A 26,963-nucleotide genomic window follows, 5' to 3' on the forward strand; every position below is an offset into this window, starting at 1 on the left:
CGCGATCAGGAATGCCATGACTGATCGCTTCACGACCCTCCGAACACCCACCCATGACACCCGCAGGTCGCAACCCTGAGTTTGAAAAACCCTGCACTATACACTCCAATAATTCCTCCTCTATTGTACTGTGACTAATTAGACTCACACAATCTATATGCAGATTGAAGTCACCCATAATCACAGATATTCCTTTATCACATGCATCTCTGATTTTCTGTCTAATGCTATATCCAACTTTACCACTACTATTTGGTGGTCTGTATACCACCCCTATGAATGTTTTTTGCCCCGTGGTGTTTCTTAACTCAACCCATGTAGATTGCACATCATCTGTGCTAATATCTTTCTTCAATATTTTATCACTATCTTCTTTAATCAACAATGCAAGTCCACCACCAACTTTTCTTTTCTGTCTGTCCTTCCTAAAAACAGTATAGCATTCAATGTTTAGTTCCCATCCTTGGTCATTTTGGAGCCATGTCTCTATGATCCCAATTATATCACATCTCCGCTAACAATGGGGAACTGCTTTTAAATTCTCTCTCCAAACTCACTCCCAGCCTGCGCACAAACATGGCACCACGCAGACCTGCTCCACGCTTTGGGGATGCCGACCAGGTCAAGCTTCTGGATTATGTGGCGGCGAGACAGGAGATCCTGGCCGGAAGACCAGCAGCAGGGACGCCAATGCCACCTGGGAGGCAGTGGCAGCGGCTGTCAGCTCGGGCAGTGTGACCAGGAGGAACGGCGTCCAATGCAGGAAGAAGACAACAGCCTCCACCGGGCCACATGGGTAGATTAATGCTGGCACCCTGGCATCAGTTCCGCCTGCCATCCCCATAATCTTGCCTCCCCCTCCAAAAATGTCAGCGGCTGGCAACTCACACCCTCCCCATATGCTTGTGCCCCAGCACACCCTGGCATCCACCAGCACAACCCCTCTATGTCCCGGTGCGATGCCCACGCATGCCACCTGTCATAGACACCCACTGATGCACCAAGAGCATGGCACACAATGCCCCCTCTGTGTCTCCGCAGAAGTTAATAGACCATAATAGACCTGAAAGGACCCAGAAGGGCAGCGGAGTTCCAGACATCTGAGAGTGGTCACTGACAGCGAAGTTGACCTGTGCCACAGAGGTGAGGATCCACTGTCCCTTCACCCAAATGACCTGTCTCAAGTGAGTTGTTTATGTCAGACAAAATGATCCTTCCATCCCACTGACCACATGTCTCTTCTCCCGCAAAATCTCCACCTGATGGGGCAAGCCCATCCACGGTAACACCCTCTCGCTACCCAAGAGAACACCTTGGAGGATAGCTCCGAGGATACCGCCATCGAGGTGTCACAGCCATCATCCCTGCCCTCCACCAGCGCAGAGACACACCTCGGTGGGAGACACCAGTGAACAGGCTTCTGAGGCACAATCTGGTGAGCACCACATTGTTGCTGATGCAGATCAGTTGGATGCCAGACCATCCAAGGGAGTCAGCCCTTGGAGTCCGTTGAATCCCAGGACTCAGCTGAGCCTCAGTCAGATGCCAAGCCTCTGGGAAAGGATATCCCAGAGCTGGTGGAGACTCAAGGATATGGCCATGAGATTCAGGAGGGGATGCCAGCGACACTCCGGCGAATGCATAGTCGATTGGAGGAGTCCCAAAGGCTAAGGGCCCAGGAGGTGGCATCGGCAATGCTTGGCACTGAGGTCAATCCTGCTAGGGTGATGACCGCCGTGAAAACCCGGGGCGGGATTCTCCGAGCCTCCGCGCCAAAATCGCGATCGGCATGGATGCAGAGAATGGGTGTCAACGCCAAAATCCAGCGCGAATCTGTTCCCGCAATGCTCCTGTCCCCGGAAAATCGCCGTGTATTGCATGCGATCTACGCGGCGCAGGTAAGGGGCCATTGACAGAGGCCCCCCCGCAGCGATTCTCCGACGAAAGCGCCTTCCTGATGGTGTGGGTCTCTCATGGTCCCACCCGTCAGGAACTCAGCGTGACAGCTGTGGACTCAGTCCGCGGCTGCCTTGGTGGAGGACAGGGGGGGGTTCCTTTACGGGGGGGCCCTCACTGATGACCAGGCTATCGATCGGGGGCCACCGATCGGCGGGCGCGCACGATCTTGGGGGGGCCTATCTTTTTTGTGCCGGTGTGGGACCGCCATGCCGCTAGAGGCGGCCGGCGCTGGCCGCCGCCGTGCGCATGCACGGACCCCCGACCAGAAGTGCAGGGCCCCATATCAGCAGCCGGAGCTGCGAGGACTACCCCGGGGCCCTGATAGCCCCCTCCAGGTAAGAGAATCACTCTGGACTTTCTTCAGGAAAGTCCAGAGTGATTCGCCCACGTTTGCATGCTGGAGTGGGGACATAGCCCCATTATTGAAGAATCCCGCCCCTGGAGAACGATGTCAGCACCTTGAGTGGGGGTGTCCAAGACATGGCCCAGTCTGTGATGACCATGGCTGAGGGTCTCAACATCATGTTCCAGTCACTGACGGGAATGTCCCAAACACAGGTGTACATTGCCGAGGCACTATAGAGCATGTCCCAGTCACTGAGGAGCATCACTGAGGCTGTTAACAACACGGTGCTGACAATGCGGAGGCGCCAGATGACGCAGAGGCCTCTGGAGCTTACTCTAGCTGCCCCTCCATCCTATGAGCACCCCCAGGGCCCTACAGACACTGTCAGGGAGTAAGGAACACTGGAGTCGGACCCAGTGCCTGCCATCAAGAAGACGACAGTGGTCTCCATCTCACCCAGATCTCCCCTCCTTACACCGGTGCGTCTCAAGGTCAGTGGGTAGAATAGGTTGGCACGGAGATGTCAGTGACATCAGTACGTCGGCTGGAGCCAATCGGCTCCAGGCACTGCAGAGGACTTCCGTTGCGGGCATCAAAGGCCGCAGGGCGCGAGATGCAGCGGACTGCCTCCACCTCTGGGGACACACCTAAACATAGCAGCAGTGAGCGGAAGATCAAGATGATTGAGGATCACTGTTTGGGCACTGGGGGACAGGGGGAGGGATGGGGGCATTCTCTGTAGCTAGGGACATGGAAATTTAAATGTTCAGCATTAAACATCTAACAGCTGTTACATGTGCAGCCTCTGTCACATTATTCTGCACAGTGGGTCTGGCTGCATCCCCACCCTGTGATACGCTCCATTCCTCCCGCTACCTTACCCCCATCCCCGGCACAGTGGTCCTATATCAGGATCCTCTGATGCAGACCCCATTGAGGTGATGGGTATCAGTGTGCTGTCAGCAGAAAGACAGGAGTCAGACTTTGGCATAAACTGAGGAGCAGCAGAGCGTTCCTCACAGAGAGTTATCATCGCTCTCCTCACTCTCCTGCCTTGCATATTGACCCGCTGACAGTGCCAACACAGGCTCATCACTCTGGACTAATGTTGCACAGACCCTGGGGGTTGGAACAGGGTAATCTGGGAGGGGGTTGGGGGGGGGTGTGGGAGGGGTTGAGGAATGGGGGGCAGGGAAGGAGGGAAATGGGTGGGAAGGAGGGGAACAAGGGTGGGGGTGGTCAATTGGGGGGGAGGAGGTGAATAGGGGCGGGGAGTCAGGTAAGGGGGAAAGGATGCGCAAATGGACAAAGCCTCATCTTATGAGAAGTGGGTGCCTCCCTGGCATGCCGGACCCTCCTTGCCACCTGTCTTCCATCCTCCTGCTTCTTCCCAGGGTCCTCCCCAGCATCGTCTAGCAGCCCCTCCTGACCTCACCCTCCTCATCCTCGTCAGATGAGGTCACATGTCACACCTGCTCCTATTGCAGCACATTGCCCTGCTGCTGCATAAGGTTGTGGAGGGCACAGCAGACCACCACAAAGCGGGGGCTGTACTGCAGTGCACCACCAGAGCGGTCCAGGCATGGAACAGCATTTTGACCAGTCCGATGCGCTGATCGAGTAGCATCATGGGCCTCATTATATCAGGTCTCTACTTGGGTCTCGGTCTCCACACTGGTGTCATCAGCCAGGACCTCAGCGAGTACACCTTGACCCCAAGAGCCAACCCATCATTCTGGGGTGGTCCTCAAAGATGCCAGGGATCTCCAGTATCCCAGGATAAAGCTGTCATGCACTCTCTCTGGGAAGTATGCACAGCCGTGCATGATCCAGAGATAGTGGTCACACATGAGTTGAACATTCAGAGTGAGCCCCTTTCTGTTAATGAAGGGCACTCCTGATGCCGCGGTGTGCGTAAGGCTGGCATGGATGTCATATTACCCCCTGGACCTGGGGCCATACCAGGAATGGCAGAGAATCCTGCTGCCCAGGCATCTTGATGAGCTTGGTCCAGCTCAAATTTGATATAGTCAACAGCCCGGCCATAGATGGGCCTTCATGATTTTGATGTACCTGTGGGCTGTAGCTTGTGAAATGCTGCACACATCCCCGCTTGAGCTCTGGAATGATCCTGTGGCTTAAAGATTCAGGGTTACCGTGGCCTTCACGGCCAACGGTAGCGGGCGTCCTCCTCCTTCACGGGGTGAGATGGAGCCTCCTGCGGAGCATCATCTCCGTCTATCCTTGCACCACCAACAATGGCAGTACACCTTGGGCTGTCGTGGGTGCAGCGCAGCTGTGAAATCGTGCCCAATATCTTAACAATTATAAGCAATAGTTAGTAGTAAGTACCTACACAAATTTATTCACCCAAACAGCAGTTTAGATTCCTGAGGAGATGGGAAACCACGCACTACGCCCTTTCTTACAGTCTTTTAACACCTGGTTCTGCTCTTGGATTCACTTTTTCTTTACTCATTTGTCCTCCCAGCTTTGTTCCCTAACTGTTATCTTATTTAGTTATTTAAGTTTCAGCTATTTAAAGACGGGCCTTATTACCAGTTACTCACCAACCAATCAGCTTACCACTTTCCTGGGAGATAACTCTTGGATTTTTCACAACTCAGCATGCTGTCTAAACTAGTCTGTTGCTCTCCACTGCCCGAAGGTGAGTGGGGCCCGAGCCTCGCACTCCCTTTAAACTTCCGCTCCCAGAAGAGTGTCTCTCGCATGTCCAGTGCTCTCTGCTGCCCGAAGATGAGTGAGGGCCCCAAGCCTTGCACTAGCTGTCTTGTTAATCACACTGAGATAACACGGGCTGCAACTGAATGCAGCTTAACTGAAGATACTCCAGACCTTGAAGTTAGTTCAATCTGATTTATTGAACCTGTCACACAGTTAGCACTGTGAATTCGACTCTCTGCTAACCTAAGAGTGATTACTCTGTCTGACTGAACTAGACTAGCTCTTGATGTGTTATCTGAGCTGGTCTAACATTGACTGCAACTGGATGCAGTAAAACGAGAAACAGGCTTCCAACACAGGAGATGGTCCAACACAGCTTTATTGAACCTGTTGATTGCTGTACATAATCTGCTGTGGGTTGACACTCTATTAACCTAACTGAATACCTCCTACTGGCTTGACCAGACTAGTTCTCTACCACATGGGATGTTCATTGGCCTGTGCACTGACTATCTCCATAGCCGTGGTCCTGTGAGAGAGAGAGAGCCTTAATGCCCTGTGGGCTTTATAGTGGTGGTGTCCTGTCTGGTAATTGGTTGTTCTGTGTCGTGTGTGTTCATTGGTTATCCTGTGTGTCAATCACTGCCTGTCTGCATCTCATGACATACATGAGCGGATATTATGCAAGCTCTTAGCACGTGCAGGAGGTGTTATGTGATATATACACCCTGACTCACTCTGTAGATGTCCCCAGTGGAAAGAGCCGGAGTGTGAGTGCCTCGTGCCTTTTATAGTGGGAAACCACCCCCAAGTGTTCTGCCTGCTGATTGGTTATGTCCTGTTCACCGTGTTCATTAGCTGCCTGTCTGTATCTCATTATGTGCATGTCTGCATATCATGACACTCCCTTTATCCTCCGCTCCAGAAGAGCGCTTCTTGCCATGTCTGGTGCTCCCCGCGCCTGATGGTGTGTGAGGGCCCCAAGCCTTGCACTCCCTTTCCCCTCCACTCCCAGAGAGTGTCCTTCCCTTTGTACCTCTGGTGGCAGATTAGGTCCTTTCTCATGAATGCACTTTACAGTTGCAACATCATGAATAATTGGGACTATACTTGCTGATATTTCTATAACATTTTTTATAAATATTTTTTAACAAATGAGCTCACAACGAAGCGTTAAGTGCTAGTTACAGTATTGTGTTGTTGCTAATTATAACCGGTTCCCTGGCCCAAATTTCCTGCCGCATTTAATTAAGCATGCAGTTTCCCCTGACCTGATAAATGCATAACCTAAGTGGAAAGCACATTCTGTTACCAGTAATGGTCTGTACTGAAATATACTGACCAAAATATCTACCTGTTTAGAATTCCAATGAGGCACAGAATTAGAAATTGAATGAGCACTGACCAAATTATTAAAAGATAGTAACTTGGTGATGAAGGGACTGTTATGAAAGCAGTCCATGTAGTTAAAATTTATGTAAATACTCATTGAAGTGTGAATAAATGTTAATTAATTCCATCCTTATGATTTAGAACCCTGTACTGTACATTTTAATTACTGTGTAGTGCTCACAAGGGAGTTTGCCTGATTTCTAATCTGGTACAGTCGAGAGCAGTAAAAATACATCAACAATTTAAGATGCTTTATCGCAACCCACGGCTTTATTATGGGCACTTCCTAAACAGATATCATACAAGACTGAGTTACCGTATCACTGCACTTGTAAATACAGGTGTATAAAATTTTCAGGTTGTCATTGCACTTGTTGAAGGACGTGCTATTCAGCCCACTGCTTTGGCTTGTCCAAATCCCAGTGTCAGGCTCATTTCAATAAATAAGATGGTGGTGGTGGAATTCAGACTGGGGGAAGAGAGGATATCTGGAGCCTAGATTGGGCTAAAGATGATTGAATTCTTTTCCATTTGCCTTCAGGTAACATAAAGACTAATGAGAAATAGAAATGTTCCTCCTTGGCTGGTTTAACTCACTGGGCCTAAATCGCTCGCTTTTAAAGCAGACCAAGCAGGCCAGCGGCACGGTTCGATTCCCGTACCAGCCTCCCCGGACAGGCGCCGGAATGTGGCGACTAGGGCTTTTCACAGTAACTTTATTTGAAGCCTACTCGTGACAATAAGCGATTTTCATTTCATTTTTTCATTCATTTTACCATTCACCATTGGATCATCAGATCCCATTGTGGGACTTACACCCATTCTCTTTTATTGAATTTATTCATGAGATGTGGGCTTCACTGGCTACGTCAGCATTCATTTCCCATCCCTAATTGCCCTTGAGAAGGTAGCGGTGAGCTGCCTTTGTGAACTGCTGCAGTCCATGTGACATAGGTACATCCAGGGTGCTGTTAGAGAGGGGGGAGGTTTCAGGATTTTGACCCAGCAACAGTGAAGGAACGGCGATATATTTCCAAGTCAGGGTGGTGAGTGGCTTGAAGGGGAACCTCCAGATGGTGGGGTTCCCATGTATCTGCTGCGCTTGTCCTTCTAGATGGTAGCGGTGTGGGTTTGGAAGGTTCTGCCTAAGGAGCCTTGGTGAGTTCCTGCTGTGAATCTCATAGATGGTACATACTGCTGCTACTGTGCATTGGTGGTGGAGGGAGTGAATGTTTATGGAATGTATGACAATCAAGGGGTTGCTTTGTCCTGGATAGTATGCCTTTCTTGAGTGTTGTTGGAGCTATAGTCTTCCTGAAAGTGGAGAGTATTTCAATATGCTCTGAATTGTGCCTTGTAGATAACCTGGTGTTGTAAAACTTATTATTGTAGATTATGGACAGGCGTTAGGGGGGTCAGGAGGTGAATTACTCACTGCAGGAGTCCCAGCCTCCAACCTGCTCTTGTAGCCATAGTATTTATATGGCTAGTGCACTTCAGTAATCCCAAGATGTTGATAGTGGGGAATTCAAAGAAAAGAAGCAGCTACCCCTTGGAATGTAATATCTTTGGGTTTACCCAATAAGGCAGGAACAGGTAACCGGGGTTTTTGTCCGAATTATGCTCCCCGCCCACCTTCATCAAATTATTCTCCTGGCACCCCAGCAATTTCGATCTGAGCAATTCTTTTGAAAAATGTTCATTTGTTCACACACAACTTATTAAATAACAACAGCTTTTAACTAAGCCTTATAAAACTATTCAACTAATTGACTTTGTTCCCTCGTCAATCATTACTAATTCATCATAATATGTACAACAGCAACAATTTATATTTATAAAGTACCATTGACATAATAAATTGTCCCAAGACCCTTCAGATTATTATAAAGCAAAATGTGACACAGAAGGCATGTGAAGCTCGATGACCAAAAGAATGTCAAAAAGGAAAGGTTGCAACAAGTGTCTTGAGGAGGAAAGCGAAGGTAGAGGGGCAGAGAACAATAAGGAGGGTGTTCCACAGCTTTGAGCGTAGGCAGCTGAAGGCACAGCAAACCAATGGATTGGATTGGATTGGATTGGATTTGTTTATTGTCACGTGGTACCGAGGTACAGTGAAAAGGTATTTTTCTGCAAGCAGCTCAAACAGATCATTCAGTACATGGAAGAAAGGAAATTAAACAAATTCAAGAAAATACATGAGAATACATAATAGGGCAACACAAGATATACAATGTTAACTACATACGCATTGGCATCGGTTGAGCATACAGGGTGTAGTGTTAATGAGGTCAGTCAATAAGAGGGTCATTAGGAGTCTGGTGACAGTGGGAAGAAGCTGTTTTTTAGTCTGTTCGTGCGTGTTCTCAGACTTCTGTATCTCCTGCCCGATGGAAGAAGTTGGAAAAGTGAGTAAGCCGGGTGGGAGGGATCCTTGATTATGCTGCCCGCTTTCCCCAGACAGCGGAGTGTAGATGGAATCAATGGGTGGGAGGCAGGTTCGTGTGATGGACTGGGCGGTATTCACGGACTCTTCTGAGTTCCTTGCGGTCCTGGGCCGAGCAGTTGCCATACCAGGCTGTGATGCAGCCCAATAGGATGCTTTCTGTAGTGCATCTGTAAAAGTTGGTAAGGGTTAATGTGGACATGCCGCATTTCCTTAGTTTCCTGAGGAAGTATAGGCGCTGTTGTGCTTCTTGGTGATAGCGTCGACGTGGAGTGGACCAGGATAGATTTTTGGTGATGTGCACCCCTAGGAATTTGAAACTGCTAACCATCTCCACCTCGGCTCCGTTGATGCTGACAGGGGTGTGTACAGTACTTCCTGAAGTCGGATGACCAGCTCTTTGTTTTGCTGGCATTGAGGGAGAGATTGTTGTCGTTACACCACTCCACTAGGTTGGAGTGATTAAATTGGGGATGCAAAGAGCCAGAATTAGATAAGAACAGTAGTGGTTGTGGGACTGGGGGAGATTAAAGAGATAGGGACGAGAAAGAACGTGGAGGGATTTTAAAACAAGAATATGAAATTTAACATCAGGATGGCATGGTGGCACAGTGGTTAGCACTGCTGCCTCACAGCACCAGGGTCCTGGGTTGAATTCCAGCTTGAGTGACTGTGTGGAGTTTGGACTTTCTGTGTCTGCCTGGGTTTCCTATGGATTGCTCCGGTTTCCTCCCACAGTCCAAAAATGTGCAGTTAGGTGGATTGGTCATGCTAAAAAATTGCCCTTAGTGTCCAAAAGGTTAGGTGAGGTTACGAGGATAGGGTGGGGTATGGGCCGAGGTAGGGTGCTTTTTTCAGAGGATCGGTGCAGACTCGGTGGGCTGAATGGCCTCCTTCTGCATTGTAGGGGTTTCTATGGATCCTATGTTGTATGACCGGGAGACATGTAGGTCAACAATTTCTGGGATGAACGGGAGTGGGTGTACGTTCCAGATATGGAACTCATAGATTATCATAGAATTTACAGTGCAGAGGAGGCCATTTGGCCCATCGAGTCTGCATCGGCTCTTGGAAAGAGCACCCTACCCAAGGTCAACACCTCCACCCTATACCCATAACCCAGTAACCCCACCCAACACTAAGGCCAATTTTGGACACTAAGGGCAATTTATCATGGCCAATCCACCTAACCACATCTTTTGGACTGTGGGAGGAAACCGGAGCACCCGGAGGAAACCCACGCACACACGGAGAGGATGTGCAGACTCCGCACAGACAGTGACCCAAGCCGGAGGAAATTGCTGTTCATCGAGTACTGGATGATAGATAAGGGGCTGGATTCTCTGCAGTTGGGATGCTCCATTTTTCCGGCAGCCAGGGGGTTTCCCGACGGCATGGGGCTGCCCCACAGTGGGAAACCCCATTGACCAGCCGGCAAAATGGAGCATCCCGCCGGCGTGCTGAACCAGAAATCTGATGCGGCGTGATGGAGAAACCCACCCAAGAAGTATGATAATTTAGCAAATGTAAGTATTGAGCGAGTTGGTGGTGCATTGGAGCTAGGTGTCAAGTACTGTTTTCATTGTTTTCTTCTTTAAAAATTTAGAGTACCCAATTATTTTTCCAATTAAGGGGCAATTTAGCGTGGCCAATCCACCTATCCTGCACATCTTTGGGTTTGTGGGGGTGAAACCCACACAGGCACGGGGAGAAGGTGCAAACCCCACACAGACAGTGACCCAGGGCCGGGATCGAACCTGGGACCCCCAGCGCCGTAGGCAGCAATGCTCACGTTGTGCCACATGCCGCCCTAAATACTGTTTTTCTGAATTATGTCACCAAGGCACAGCAGATAGATGAGAAAGAGAAGTCCAAAATAGATCTTTTGGGGACACCATACTCATGTTGCAGGAGTAGGATGAGAAGGCATTACAATGTTATTTTGGCTACAGCTGGATTGATAAGAATGGGACCAGGTGCGTTCAGTACCATCTAACTGGATAATAATGGATAGGCAGTGGAGGATGATTGGTGTTGCCAACCACATCAAAGGTCAAGATAGATGAGGGAGGATAACTTACCTTTGTCCCAGTCACATAAGAAATCATTTGCAACTTTGATAATGGCGCTTGTGGTATTGTGGTAGGGGCAGAAACCTCATTAAAGCATGTGGGGCAGGATGTTCCTTTAGGCTTCTACGCCCCATTAGCAGGGTCAGAAGTCTGTGTGATGTGGGAAACAGCTGTTCAGGTGTGATTTTCCTCTAATAGTGGCCCCAAGGGCAAACCCATCATCCAATTAAGGACGGCAGACAGGTTTTCAAAGCTGGAGGATTAGTAGGAGGCTGTCCAGCTACAGTAGATAAATGAGGAGAGGGCACCCCAAAATGGAGGCACCCTTTCTCCAACGTTTTAAATGTGAAGTAAAAAAAATGCCTTTGCCGCCAGACCACCATTCCAAGGAAGGTAGGGGGGGAGGTGGGTTGCAACTTCGGGGGGAAACTCTCCACAGGGCATCTTGTGGTTACTGCTGAACACAGGCTTGGCCTACTTCAGTTAGCATCAATAATGCCTTTAGTTTCTTCATCTGGCAATCCGCTGCTTGTGAGTGGATCACCCTGCTGCTCCACCATCCCCTGCCTCCAGGAATATGGCCTGGAGGCGGGATAGTGCTGCTGAAGTAGGTCAGGTCAAAGGCACAAATTTCACACCTCCCCACTTCCTTTTCTGCCTCCAGTAGGAGCTAACATTCCGGCCCTCGGAAGTTGCAGAAAAGATGGAGATGGATTGGGACTGGGCAATAGCAAGTCCAATGACTTTAGAGGAGAAACAGAGTTTGGAGACAGGACACTGCTCCTCGAGAAATAACTTACAGACTCTGGAATGTGACAGGAACATCCCCCTGGGATGACAATTCACAAGCCTGTTATGACAAACCTTTTTAATTACAGTAGTTATGTTACATGCTTTTGTACACAGTTGGAAACACATTATCATATGAGAAACAAGAGCTGCTACAACTGTGGAAACTCATTAACAGAATTAACCCTAAATTGCAGAGCGCTGATGCTATTTAGCTGTACATTAGTAAATTGGCATATTTTCACTCCTTTTCATGGATGATATTCCACTCCCACTTGGCAACAGTGTCATTAACTTTGGTTTGTTTTTTCTGCAGGTTTTTCAATAGACGTGTTGGGAATGCATGAAACTTTCACTGCTCAATGGCACAAGTCTCATTATCATATACATTTGGGAGCATGTCCTTGTGCCTTAGAAATTGCAATGTCACATTGTTTCAAGGTGCACATCTAGTGAGAGTTCACAGCAAAAACAATTTTCACCATTTTGGCATTGATTTATAGTTTGTTCTGTGGGTTTGCAACCTGAAAAATTTTCCTTTTTGTTTGGTTGAATTTTTTTTCCAACTTAAGTTTTTTGCTCCTACCATTAGATCCACATTGTATGCCATTAAGACACGGACTATTGTTTTGGTGGTGATGGGGCAACAGCAACATTGAACAATTGAATTATTGGAAATGAAATAGGGCAGCATGTATAGGGCAGCTTTGACAAAGGGTCATCTGGACTCGAACGTTAGCTCTTTCTCTCCTTACAGATGCTTCCAGACCTGCTGAGATTTTTCCAGCATTTTCTCTTTTGGTTTCAGCATGTATAATGGGTGGCTGATGGCTTTACATTCCTGCAAAATTGCAATTTACAAGTGAATATGTGCAAGTCCTGGAACGGGATTTGATCCCACAATTTTTTGACAGTAAGACAAAAGCACGGAGGCAAGCTCTGGTTGCTGCATGAAATCAAAATGAGGATTAATACATTAATGTGTTGCATTGGTAATGTCACAAAGGATCACTTAAATCAGAATTTTGAAGAAGTATGTTATTTTTACCTTCACTCAGTGTTTAGATATGAATGTAATTCTGTAACTGTTGTTGTGTGTTTCTTATTTGTATTTACATTTCTTGCAGTTGCTGGATAAGTGTTGAAACACATCTGCTTTACATAGTGCACGCTCCGATTGTTGCAGCGCTCTTGGTAAGGACTTCAGCTGAACAGCTACTAATACAATTGTGTGACCACTAGTACCCATATTTTACTGAGATACTATTATGAACAGTTTCCAAGAAGCACTTCATCTTTTAACACATTAATAACCTACAATTTGTAGTTTACAATGGTGGAGAAACTGTCAGCACACTCCATCATTACTGAGTAAAATTGACAGCAACCTCTGGTGTTCACACACAAGTTGTTGTCAGGGATATCCATGTTCCTCTGCAGGATGTGCAGTTGCAATCTTTGCTTCTGTAAATCAACCCAGAATCAGTAATTTGACACAAATTACAACTTCTCGAATGTTTCTTGAACTGTAAAAACCATTGAAATTGGCAAGCTTTGTTGAATGAGATTTCCCCAAGCTTTTAACAACATTCTGCCATAATTACATTTGAATGATCCCTCTGGCCCTGAAAAACTAACTAAACTAAAAAGTGTGGAGTGGCATTCGCTCAGAAGAACATTTAAAACTTCCATAATTTTAAACATATCAGGCACGATTCACCCAAAAGATGACTAAGGGCATGATTCAGTGGTCTCGTTGCGCTCAAGCCAGAGCGTGACGAGGCCGGTGAATAGCAGGAGATGCCAAAGATGTGAACCGTGCTGAGTGCCAAACTGTTTGCGATGCAACTGGCCCTCTCCCACAGGCGAAATCAGGATCGCCAGAGTGTGGCGAGAAACCAATAATCAACACTTAAGACAGATTTCCATACAATTAATGGGAACCACCCCAAATCCAGTGGCCTCAAGTCTTCCAACTGCCTCCCAGCAAATTGCCACGCTGGCAGTGATTAGTATCTCTTTTGAAAAACATGATCCTGGCAGAAGGGCTGCTGTGATGACCTGAGCAGGTCAGTAGCAATCTTTGCTCAGAGGCGATGAGCCCTGGGGCAGTGGGGTTGTTGCTCTGGTGCTCGGGTAGAGGAGAGGCAACTGGGGGCGGGGGGGGGGGGGGGGGGGGGCAACCAGGGCTACAGGTGGGCTACAATGGGGGTTTGGGAGTATTGGATCTTGGGGGGGGGGGGCGGGAATCGGATTGGGGTACTCTGCTGTGGGGGAAGGCAACCATGTGTGTGTGGGTCCTCCATGCCAACCCCTGGATCATGTGTACCCATTCTGGGGGCAACCCTAGTCCCTGCCTGTCTGCCCCACCAACTACCCATAACTTCCACCAACCGCAGTGGCCTCTGGCCGTGCGACTGAAGGCTATTGCTAACAGGGAATTGGTAATCGTGGTTAAGCACTTCACACATCCCAAGTGGATACCCGTACGTAGGTGTGCCATGTAGCATATAGGGCTTATTACCTTGCATCCCAAAGGCTGTGAGCAACGATATCTACTCACCTACTTGGCTCCCCCAGAAGCCCTTCCGCCAGGTTCACATTTTGAAAAAGGAGTTCTAATCGGCGCCAGCGTGACCACTTGCTGGGGAGGCCGATGAATGACGGGAGGCCATTGGATAAGGGGTGGCTCCCATTAAATGTATGGGAATAGGGCTTAAGTGGTGATAATTGGTTTCTTGTCACCCCTACAGCGAGATCCCGATTTCACCTACAGGAGTGGGCCAGCCAGTTGCATCGCAAACAGCCTGGCACCGTTTCGTTTTCGACCTCTCCCGCTATTCACCAGCCTCGTTATGACTGAGCGAGAGCATAACGAGGCCGGAGAATTGCGCCCTGAGAAATTCTTTCAGTTGTGGGGAGCTGAACTTGCTGGGAGACCAGCTTCTCGGAGATCGGGGAGCCATTTTCAAGGGTGACCCAATTTCTAAGTGAGCTTGAGGGTCCCCCACAGCTCCCACCCATGGCAGTGCCACTCCTGCAGATATGGGCATGGGTAACCCCCCACCCCCTCAGATTGAGGGCGGACACAACACAGTGGAAGAATCGCGGCTAATAATTTAAGTGTATTTATGATATTTCAGCCTCCACGATAATTCGATGTGGTATGCTTCACATTTTGTTTCATTTTCTGCAAAATGTCCTTAAATATGTATCATAATCCTGAATTGTTACTTCCTGCTTTGCAATGATAAGAATTCTTTACTCGGCCTGTCTGATCAGCCTGCTTGCACCTGCATTGGGGTTGGTGTCCTTGCTACGCACACCCACCCACTCCCACCCAACACCACCACCTCCGGCATAAATGTTCAGACCAGCCCACCCTCACTTGACCAGATCACTCACGGGCATTTAACACTGAAAGGTTTTTAATTGGAGTGAGGTGGGTCTTCTGCACCCACAATCTTGGAGGAAGCCAAACTTCCAAGAGCTGCTGGCCAATAAAGTGACTGGGAGCTCTCTGGTCTCAGCTGGTCCTCTAGACCAGTGGTCACTTCTGGAACTGCTACAGTTCCACAAGGAGATATGCACCTATTGAGCCCGGCCAACACTGCTCGGGTGGTGACCACAGTGGAAAGCCTGGAGCATGTAGTCAGAGTCTTGAGTGGTGGTGTCCAAGGCAAAGCCCAGTCTGTGACTACCATGGCTGAGGGCTTCAACATCATGTCCCAATCGCTGAGGGATTTTTCCCATACGTAGGTGGGCATTGACAAGCCACTGTGCACTATGATCCAGTCACTGAAGGGCGTGTCCCAGAAGCAGCTGGATATTGCCAAGTCACTGCAGAGCATGGCCCAGTCACTGAGGACCGTCGCTACAGCCAATGGAGAGGCGCCAGGAGTGGCAGGGCCAGATGACGCAAAAGCCTCTGGAGCTCAATCCAGCTGGCCCTCCATCCCATGAGGACACCCAGCGCTGTACGGGCACCGTCAAGGAGGAGGAAGTGCTGGAGGCCAAGTTGAGGCCTGCCACCAAGGAGATGACGGCAGTCTCCAGTTCTTCAGAAACCCCCCTCTCCTGACACCGAGTGCATCACAAATGCAGTGGGCAGAACCGGGTGGCACGGTGAAGTCAGTGACACCGGTAAGTTGGCCAGGGCCCTCGACTTCAGGCTCTCCAGAGGACATCTGCCAAAGGCCTCTAAAGGCCACAGGGTGCAGAAAGCAGGTACTGCCTCCACCTGTCATGTGCATCTTGGGAACATACCTGGACATAGCATAGCATATGATCAAGAAAAGTGAGGATCACTAATTGGAGATGGGAGAAAGGTGGGTGTGGGGCACTAACTATAGCTCGGTGGAATAAAAATGTCAATTGCTCACTATTAAAACATGTTACACTTGATACACGTGAAGCCTCTGTCATGTTAATCTTCACAGTAGGCCTGCCTGCCCCTCACTCCCTAATGTCCTCCGCTCCCGCCACCCACCATGGGCACAGTGATCCAAGATCAAAAACCCCTGAAATAGACCCCGTTCAGAGGATGGGTGTGAGCACACTGTCAGCAGAAATACAGGAGGCAGACTTTGCTGTAAATAGAGCTTTCCTCACAGCGAGTTATCATCACTCTCCTGCCTTGTATATTGACCCAGTGACAGTGCTGACACAGGCCCATCACCCTGGAGTGATGTTGGACAGAACCTGGGAGTGTGGAACAGGGTGTCGGGTGGGGGGGGGGGGGGGGGGGGGGGGGGGGGAAGGAGGGGAATGGGAGGGGAAGGTGGGAAGGGGGGGGGGAGGGGGTGAGCTGACGGACAAAGCCTTGTCGTATGAGAATTGGGTGAGGATGGGGCCTCCCTAGTCCTCCAGGCATGATGTACCCTCGCCGCCTCCTGTCCTCCATCCTCCGGCTCCTCCTGCAGCTCCTCCCTGGGCTCGTCCCCCATCTCCTCCTCCTCCTCCTACAGCATGTCTCCCCATTGCTGTGCCAGATTGCCACAAAGTGGGTGACCCTCTCGGGTGTGTACTGCACCACCAGAGCAGTCCAGGCATCAGAAGCGCATTTTGAGCAGTCCAGTGCACCGCTCAATGATAGTGCGGATGACAATATACTCGCTATATCGAATCCCCGCATCAGCCCTCTGCACTGACACCATCAGCTAGGACCTTAGTGGGTACCCCTTATCCCCCAGGAGCCAACCCAACACCTGGGGTGGTCCTTGAAGATGCGAGAAATCTCAGAGTGTTCCAGGATGTAGCTGTCATGCACACTCCCTCGGCATGTGCACACACACGCCTGATCTGGATTTGGTGGTTGGCCACAAATTGAACATTCAGGAAGTAGAATCCCTTGCTGTTAATGAAAGGCAATCCCTGATCCCTGGTGCATGCAAGGCGACATGCGTGCTATCAATTACCACCCTGGACCTGGGGCATCCCGGTGATGGCAAAGAATCCTTTAGGCCCGGGCACCTTGGAGGGCTTGGTCCAGTCATATTTGATATAGTCAGCTACCCGAAGCATAAAGGGCATCCATGACCTTCGGGGTATTACCTTTGGGCTCTAGCTGTGATATGCCACACAAGTCCCTGCTTGAGTCCTGGAATAAGCAGGTGGCATAGAAGTTCAGGGCTGTGATGACCTGCACGGCCATCGGGAACGAGTGCCAAGTCCATGAAGATATGGCACAGGTGCCGCACTGTCTCTTTGTTGAGACGGAGTCTTCTGCAGCATCTCCTCGAAAGATCAATGATGCCTGTACCCTTGGGGCCATTGCTGCCGTTCCTCTGGGTTCCTCCTCGACCTGATGTGTGGCCAAGTTTTCAGGGTGTGCGGTGGCCACCTCCAGCCTGCATCGACGCTGCCTGGCCACCTGGCAGATGTTAAACAGTCAACCATACTATAAGCCACCAGCAGTCTGCAAAAGCATTTCTTCAATACCTTCATCAAGTTGCTCATTCAGATCAATCTGCCTTTCTGTCCACCTCCCACAACTCCCAGCAGTAGACTCTCAACAATGGAAAGTCACACTGGAAAGTCACACCAATGCAGAGAATGCCAGAAGAGAGAAAGAGCACCCCTTCCGCTCCTCTAGCACTGGCAGCAGTAATCTTACATCCTCCCTTTCTAGTCCAGGCCACAGAGGCAGAAGAGCCAGCAGCAAACAAAGTCACCCCCTTTAGGCATTTGCAGCTACCAGCAGGAGCAATCAACAAGCACCACTTGAGAATATGTTCTTGATTAACGATCAACAGTAACAAAGGTATGAAAATCAACTATGTAACATTCCTCATATCACACTAACCATTAAACAACAAGGAAATATCACTTTTCCATATCGGTGCCAATACAAAGATACCTCAGCTCATTTTCACAAAAAAAAACAAAATATCACCCCTCGCAAGTTCCTCAACAGAAATGGAGGATAAGCCTGAGAATGTGTTATCATGTCCAGAACCTTGTCATAGAAATGGGGCGGCATTCTTCGGAACCCAGCGGGGCAACTCCAGCGTGAAGGAGTGGCATGCACCACTCCGGTGTCGGGCCAACCCGAAGGTGCGGAATCCTCTGCACCTCAGTGGCTAGGCCGGCGCCGGAGTGGTTCGCGCCGTTGCCAGCCGGGGCGGAAGGGCTTGGCGCCATGCCAACCGGCGCCAAAGGGTGAGTTGGCACATGCCGCGGGAGTGCCAGTGTGTACTGGCATCTTCCCAGCGTATGTGCAGAGGGGGGGTTCATCTCCGTGCCAGCCATTGCGGACCGTTACACCAGCGGCGAGGAGGAATAGAGTGCCCCATGGCACAGGCCCGCCCTTGGATGCGTGGGCTCTGATCGCGGGCCAGGCCACCATGGGGCACCCCCCGGGGCCAGATCCCCCCCCCCCCCCCCCCCCCCCCCCCCCGAGGATCCCAGAGGCCGCCCATGGAGCAGGTCCCGCCGGTAATTACCTGTCTGAACATACGCCAGCGGGACCTGCCGAAACAAGCGGCCACTCGGCCCATCGTGGGCCGCAAAATAGCCGGGGGAGGGCGCTGGCTGACCGGCGGTGTGCATTCCCACCCCGCCAAACCCCGGCGCCGGAGAATTTGGCAGCCGGCGGGGGCGGGATTCACGCTGCCCCCTGACGATTCTCCGACCCGGCGGGGGGTCGGAGAATCCCGCCCATGATCTGTCCATCAATGTGTTACTTGTTCCACGTATCAGTGCCGTTCTCTGTCTGGGACGCCGCAGCTATGCAGGCCCTCTGACACAGCCCAATCTCACCGGAACAAATCCTGGAATCCACATATTCCACTGGCGCTCAAGGTGCAGTTGAACATCCTTGACTTCCAGCGTGTTTAACCCCACGGTGATGTGCAGTACATGCAGCACTCACCACACCAGCACAAAAGCATCAGCAATCTGCGAAAGCATTTCTCAGCAGCATCATCGGGTAACCCATTTTGATCAATGTCGAACAGCATCTTCTTGCTTCAAACCGGATTGCCTTCTGGACACAGAGCCCGTTTTCCAGAACACAGGCATCTTAGAAAAAATTGTCCTTCGTTCTGGATACAGAATCATAATATTTCAGTGCAGAAGGAGGCCATTTCGCCATCGAGTTTGCACCGGCCCTTGGAAAAGCACCTTACCAACCCACATTCTAACCCCACAACCCAGTAACACCAAGCAACCTTTTTTTTTTTGGACACTAAGGGCAATTTAGCACGGCCAATCCACCTAACCTGCACATCTTTGGACTGTGGGAGGAAACCGGAGCACACGGAAGAAACTCATGGAGACACAGGGAAAACATGCAGACAGTGACCCAACCCGGGAATCGAACCTGGGACCCTGGAGCTGTGAAGCAACATTACTAGCCACTGTGCTACCGTGCACAGGAAGGAAACAACAACAGCAGCCTCCAGGCATCTGTAACCACAAGCAGAAGCAAGCAGCAAAAACAGCATGGAGCTGTGAAGTGCTCTCAAACTAATACCGTCAATTCCGTATTAGCAATAGCCTTTAGGTGTGAAGCTAGAGGTGGCTCACAGTCAAAGAGAGTGAAGTGACCTTCAGCATATGAGCAAGAACAGGGCTCTGTCTGGAAGTGTTTGGTAGGACAAACAGGCAGCAGCTGTAGTTGCTATGGGTCTCCACAATATTTAATTATACTTGAAGGCCTCACACACAGAAAAAGCCCCTCACATTCTCATCCCACGCCCGGCGCAGGCGCAACCCACAGACACAGCCCCCCAACCAAGCCCCCCCCCGGCAACACTGGGGCAGCAGCTCCAGTGCCCTTGAGCAGCATGCCCAAAAATGGACTCGGTTCCCCTCAGCAGCCATTGCACCAGCTTCACGTTTTTAAAAAGGATTACTAAACGTCAACCACGTGATTTCTAGCTGGGGAGCAGGTTTATTCCCGGGAAGTCATTACATTTCACTTTAATCTAGCTAATAAGATTGAAATTAATGCTCGCCATATTTGGGCGTGATTTGGAACTCGTCATCCGGAGAGGGCCGGCTAGATGTCAATTTGACTTGCTCCCAGCGCGAATCTCGATTTTGGCCTGTCCCGCTATTTAACCGGTGTACCCAGATTAGTGCCGGGGGCAACATGGTGATGAAATTGCGGCTATGATTTTAATGGAATTTGCGGTGCTTAATATTTCCCACTACAAGTATATATATTTTTTAAACCTCTATGACTTCCACCATAAATGTTGCAGCATATTTAGGAGTGCATCATATTAGTGTACCAAGGATCATTTACAGGTCGTGTTGCTGGCATGAATCCTTACCGGCAGCATATGTCAGAAATGCAGGCATTTGTTTCTGTCTTTACATGGAAAATGATGAGCATTGTGCACTTGAATTACCCGATGTGAGTTGGCAGCAGGTGAAACTCCTTGCCAGAAACTCAGACTCGACTCATTTACCCCTTTGAAATCTGTGTTGGAATTCAACCAGAACTTAAAAGGGCCTTCTGTGTTGACTACGACGATTGTGTGTGAAATGAACTTGGATGGTCTCAACTAATTTTTAAGTGGATAGCATGAATATTTTAAAAACACAGTGGACATTTTAGAACCTGTACCTCAGAGGCAGCATTAGACAGAGGATTCTGAAATAATGAGCTGTGAAATAATCTGTCCATCAGTGCATTTGACCTTGTGCACATTCTCTAAATCCCATTAGACCACCGGAGATAGTCTGCTAGATTCAATTTGAATGATAGCATGGTTATAGCACAGAAAAGGCCATTTCTCCCAAGTGTCTGTGCTGGCCCTCTGAAGCACTGATTCACCACTTCCCTGCCTTTTCCCATTAACCCTGAAACATTTTCCTTTGCAGATAATCCAATTGCCCTATTGAAAGCCTCAATTGAGCCTACCTTCCCCCACACTCTCAGGAGTACATTTCAGATCCTAACCCTTCGCTGCATGGAAAGGTTTTCCTCACGTCGTCATTGCTTTATTTGGCAATTACCTTAAATCTTGCCCTCGCATTCTTGATCCTTCCGGGCCTGGGAACAGTTTTCCCCAACTACTCAATCCAGACCCTCATGATTTTGAATACCTCAGTCAAATGTTGTCTTAAATTTCTCTGACCTTCCCGGTAACTGAAGTTCCTCATCCCTGGAATCATACTTGTGATCCCTCCTGCACCCCCTTTAATGTCTTCACATCCTCCCGAGGAAAAGTGTTGTGCACAACACAAAACTGGGCACAATACTCCAGTTGAAGCAAAACCAGTGTTTTATACAGGATTAATATAACTTTCTTCCTTTTGTACTCTGGCCCTTATTGATAAAGCCCAGGATACCCAATTGCTATATTAAACATGCTGTCAATTTGTCTGTCACCATCAATGATTTATACACACATACACCCACTCTACTTCTGCACCACTTTTATAATTCATAGAATAGAATGTTCATAGAATTCCAGCAGTGCAGAAAGAGGCCATTCAGCCCATCAAGTCTACACTGACTCTGCAAAGGAGCACCCGACCTCGGCCCACACACCCACCCTATCCCTGTAACCCCAACTAATTGGGGCAATTTAGCGTGGCTAATCAACCTAACCTGCACATCTTTACATTGTGGCAGGAAACCGGAGCACCCGGAGAAAACCAATGCAATCCCGGGGAGGACGTGCAGACTCCACACAGACAAGCTCAGAATTGAACCCGGGTCACTGGCACTGTGAAGCAGCAGTGCTAACCACTATGTCACTGTGCCGCCATATTGCACCATATACTTTTAATTGACTCTCTGTGTTCTTTCTACAAATATGAATCACCTCACACTTCTCTGCAGTAAGTTTCATCTGTCACTTGTTCACGCATTCTATCAACCTGGCTGTGACCTTTTGGAGTTCACGCTATGAAAATAAAATGAAAATCGCTTATTGTCACAAGTAGGCTTCAAATGAAGTTACCGTGAAAAGCCCCTAGTCACCACATTCCGGCACCTGTTCGGGGAGGCTGGTATGGGAATTGAACCGTGCTGCTGGCCTGCCTTGGTCTGCTTTCAAAGCCAGCGATTTAGCCCTGTGCTAAACCAGCCCCTATCCTCCTCAAAGCAAATATTTGTGCCTTGTATACCAAGGTTCAGGTCATTAATGCATATCAGGAAAAGGAGGGGTCTGAACGTCCATCCATGGGGATCACCACTTCACTATAAACATTCCTTCAGTCCAAAAAGCAACTGTTCATCACCACTTTGTTTTTTGTCACTCAGCCAATTTCCTGTTTAACTTTGTGTGGAATTTTATCAACTGCCTTTTGGAAATCCACGTGTACCACATCAACAGCATTACCCTCATCAATCCAATCTGTTACCTCATCAAAAAACTCAAGCAAGTTAGTTGAACACAATTTTCCATTTACAAGTCCATGCTGGCATTCCTTAATTAATCTATATTTCCTGAAGTGATGAGTAAATTTAAAGGCAATCAATTGTGTGAGTTGTAATTTTGCCAGCTAATTTGTTTATAGCAATTTACTTTGGCTATTCTTATCCATTCTTACTCCATTGAAGTTGGCATTCCCCCAGCAAATTCAATTGCTCTGGATTCTTCTTGTCCATTTCCACAGACAAACTAAAACCTTGTGATACAATGATCAGCACCTCCTAAACGTTGCCCTACTGATATTTGATCCACTTGGCCCACCTCATTCCCAAGAACCAGGGACAGGATTCTCCGCTAACAGATGCCAAAATTGGGAAAGGTGATTAGGTGGAGAATAGTTTCTGACGCCAAAATATGGCGTGCACCGATTTGACGCCAAATCATGATTCTCCTTCTCCTCGGCAGCGGCGCCAATGCGCTCCAGAAAGCACGCGCAGTAAATATCGTTTGCACATCATTAGCGGGCCCGACCAGGTATTCTCCGGGGCCTCCGCGATTCTCCGCCTTCGATAGGCTGAGTTCCCGATGGCGCGGTTAACTTGTGCATTTTAAAATCGTGAAACCGCCGTCGTGACTGCTGAGGGAGAGAGAGAGAGAGAGGAGGGTAGGAAACGGCGATGAGACACTGCAGGCTGCTGAGCCGGACACTGGCCGTGCTAGCTGGGGTGGGGGGGCTCTGCCAGGGCCGGGGGAGGGGGGGATGGGGAACAGGCCGAGTGGCTGGGGTGACCCACCACGGGTCTGGGGTGGCATCCAGGCATGGACCACCATTACCGCAGCCTGCATGGCAGTCATCTTGCTGAGCACCCTACTAACCAACCACCCTGGCCCCTGGTTCTGCAGAGTGACACCGTCCATATGGGTGACCCCATCCACCCCCCCTCCCCCCCACCCCACCTGGCCACCATTCTCTGTCAGCCCACTCAGGGCAACACACACAGAAGCTCCTATGGGGGCCGCGGTGCCTACCCCTGCTGGGGGCAGTGCCAGCCAATGGTACCTCTGGCATCAGGGATGGCCATGTACCCCTCTGGACCTGGTTGGGCACTGGGATACACACCATGCCAACATGTTGGCCTTTCACCCCCTGTAGACAATGGATATTGGAATTCAACCAGCAATGGTGGTCTTCCGGCTAGTCACTGCAGCCCTGGGGATGCCCTGAAGCTGTACGAGCTGGAGCTAATCGAGGAAGATGAGGAAGCTGCAGCAGCGGAGCACGCAGCAGAGGGGCAGGTGGCAGCGAGGTCGAATAGCCAGCTGTTCCAGAGGCCGAGGAGGAGGAGGAGGTGCCAAGGAGGCGCCGCATGAGGCCTCGTGTTTAACGGCACCACCTGTCATTCGAAGACAGCCGGACCAGGCATGCCGTCGAAGACACCAGCTGGGCAGACAGACTGTGCAACATATTTGCCAGATGATGGAATCCTTCCAGGCACCTTCCAGACCTCAGTGCACAGGTGCATTTGTGCCATCACAGAGGCCCTATATGTCTAGGCGCCTCAATACATCCATTTGAATGTGGACTGAGTCCACCAGGATGCCTGCGTAGCGGGGTTCGCCGCTATCGACGGGTTACCCTGGGTCCAGGGGGTGATCGAAAAGATGTACATTCCCCTGCAGGCACTTATGAATAACAGGCCACTCCACACATACTGAAAGGGATTCCATTCGATGTACGTGCAGCTGATATGTGACCATCAGATGCGCATCATACATGCTTGTGCCTGATACCGGGACAGTGTGCACAACACCTTCATCCTGGCACACTCGACAAGTCCTTACATGTTCAAGGTGCAGCCCCCAGCTGGGTGATTGACTCCTGGGTGACAGGGGTTATCCACTACGCTTGTGGCTGATGACGCCTGTCCAGAGGCCATAAACCGCACGCAGACCCACTACAACGAAGTCCATGCAGCAAGCAGGAGCGTGATCGAGCAGTGCTTTGGCCTCCTGAAAATGCATTTCAGGTGCCTAGACCACTCTGGAGGGGCCCTCCCGTATAATGCTGAGAGAGCTGTCTGCATTGTGGCAGCTGTTGCACCCTCCACAGCATCGCACAGCAGAGGGACAATGTGTTGGAGGAGGAGGAGTAACGGCAGGTCTTGTCCAATGAGGAGGATGCAGGGGAGGGTGAGGGTAGGCAGGACATGGAACCCAGGCAGGGATGGGAGGGAGAACGTCGTGTGCGCCAGGGCCAACCCGCACGGGACGCTCTGATTGCCTCCAGGTTCACTGACTTAGGTGGGGGGGACTGGCCAGAGGCACAGACACTGCATCCCAACCCTACTCTCCCTCACTAACCCCTCCACCTCCAGCCACTCCCAGATTATGCAGATTATTAAAGTCCCTGACTATAATTAGAGTATACCTCTTGCAGTTCTCTGTAATTTACTTGCAAAAAAGTTCCTCTACAACTTTGATTTGTTAGTTAACAAAAGGTAAGTAAAGCATTTCTATTAACCTCCTTATATTTAATGACTATAGAAGAAGATAAATTATTAGCTGGTGAGCCTTTACTTTTTTAAATAATAAGTTTTATTATCTAATAGAATGGGAGGACAGCTCTGTCTGTAGAGGGCACAAATAACTCAATGCAGGAACTCCAGGCAATTCTCTTTGACCTCAATAACCATACATGCTGGAAGTATCATCAACTGTAGGAACTTGAGGCTGCATTCTCCGATTTTGAGGGTATATCCGAAGGATGCATCTGGTTTTGCGACCAAAAGGTCGGTGCAGCCCCCGCACCAATGCTTCACCCAGTTGGGGGGGGGGGGGCTAGCAGCCATGCCACAAAGTTCCCGGCTTTACTTGCAGATACGGACGCAGAATAGCCGGGTCCATGGGCGCGCATGCACATGGCAGAGGCTGCGCCGTACAACATGCCCCCCTGTAATGCTCCTGGTCACTCCTGGACCACCCCCCACCAGTCCCCCCAGCCCTCGCCGAAGCCCCCACTGCCAGCGGAATGACCCCCCTCCCCACCCCCCCACCCCCACGACTGTGGCAGCGCTGGACACAATTGAGAAGAAACGCGACCGATGCTGTCGGGAAGTCGGCTCATCAGGGGTGGAGCATCGGGTGAAGGCCTCAGGTGACGTCCTGAGGCCGCCCCAACGACATGCAGGGTACGCCATTTTTGAAGGGGCATCTGCCCCCAATTTCGGCATAAAACGGATTCTCCAGTCAATCGCCAAATGTGATCGGAGAATCCTGCCCCTGAGCTCTGGGTTTTGGAGCTGGAGTAGCAGCTGGCCCCACTGTGCTGCACCCACAGAATTGAGTGCTTTATAGATTGCATGTTTATATATATGGTCATCCATGTGAGCTTTAGAGTATGCAGGAAAAGAAAGAATGGGTGACCAACAGGCAGTTAGAAAGAAATAGTCAGGTCGTGCAGGAAGCCCTGAGCACATTCATCCAAAATGAAATATCTGCCTTGTTCTCTCCTAACAGGCCAGTATGTTCCTCTGCTTAAACAATGCAAAGACCTCTACCTCAACTACACCTGTGACAAAACATACCATACTCCAACAGCTCCTTCCATGTCTCCTTTCCTTCCCCACTGTCTTACTATGAACATAAGGACCTGCAAGTTTCCTGATTGTTCTGCTGCTTGCTCTCATTGGATGGCAAAATGTACAGCATGGACCAGACAGTGATTCTTGAAAGTGATGATTCAATTGCCGAGTAACATCTTGCTGGAATCGGCTAAAGAATAGAACTGTTGCCTCAGCATCCATAGTGTAATAACTGGTATGGGCAAATTGTATTTTTGTTTGATTGTTGTTTTTTGAAAATCAAACTATTGAGCAATGACCAAATGGTTTCCACACAGCGCCCAGGCCGGGTTCAATTCAGGCCTTGGGTGATGTCTGTGTGGAGTTTACATGTTCTTCCTGTCTCTGCATGGGTTTCCACTGGGTGCTCCGGTTCTCTCCCACAATCCAAAGATGTGCAAATAAGTTGGATTGGCCATGCTAAATTGCTCCTTAGTGTCCAAAGATGCACAGGTTAACTGAGGTTTCAGGGATAGGGCGGGTGGTCTTAGATAGGGTTTCCTTCAGAGGGTCAGTGCAGACTCAATGGGCCGAATGTCCTCCTTCTGCAGTGTGGGAATTCTATAATTCTATGAAAACAGTTGGCTCTGACTTTCCAACTAGCATTTATTCAATTTGTCAGCACTCTTAAATGACACAGCCATAACATAGGCTGCTAACTGGATAATAAGCATTAGAGTGCCAGATCACATTTCTATGGTCATCAACAAGCTGTGTATTTATGTTGTGGTAACATTTCTATTTATTTAAGCATTCAAGTTGATGTTGGTTGTCCATTGGCCACATGGGTTCAATCAATGGATTTTTTTTAATGGTGTC

The 26,963-nt window shown here is 49.6% G+C and overlaps 1 protein-coding gene across 1 annotated transcript in view; it reads left to right on the plus strand.

Moving 5' to 3' along the window:
- calcr (calcitonin receptor) overlaps positions 1-26,963 on the plus strand; it is a 444,237-nt gene that overhangs the window by 393,743 nt on the left and 23,531 nt on the right. Inside the window, 1 exon segment of the mRNA XM_038797577.1 lies at positions 12,817-12,883. Coding sequence (XP_038653505.1) covers positions 12,817-12,883 — 67 coding nt within the window.

Source organism: Scyliorhinus canicula, chromosome 5 (genome assembly GCF_902713615.1).
Source record: "Scyliorhinus canicula chromosome 5, sScyCan1.1, whole genome shotgun sequence".
NCBI classification, from domain to species: Eukaryota; Metazoa; Chordata; class Chondrichthyes; order Carcharhiniformes; family Scyliorhinidae; genus Scyliorhinus; species Scyliorhinus canicula.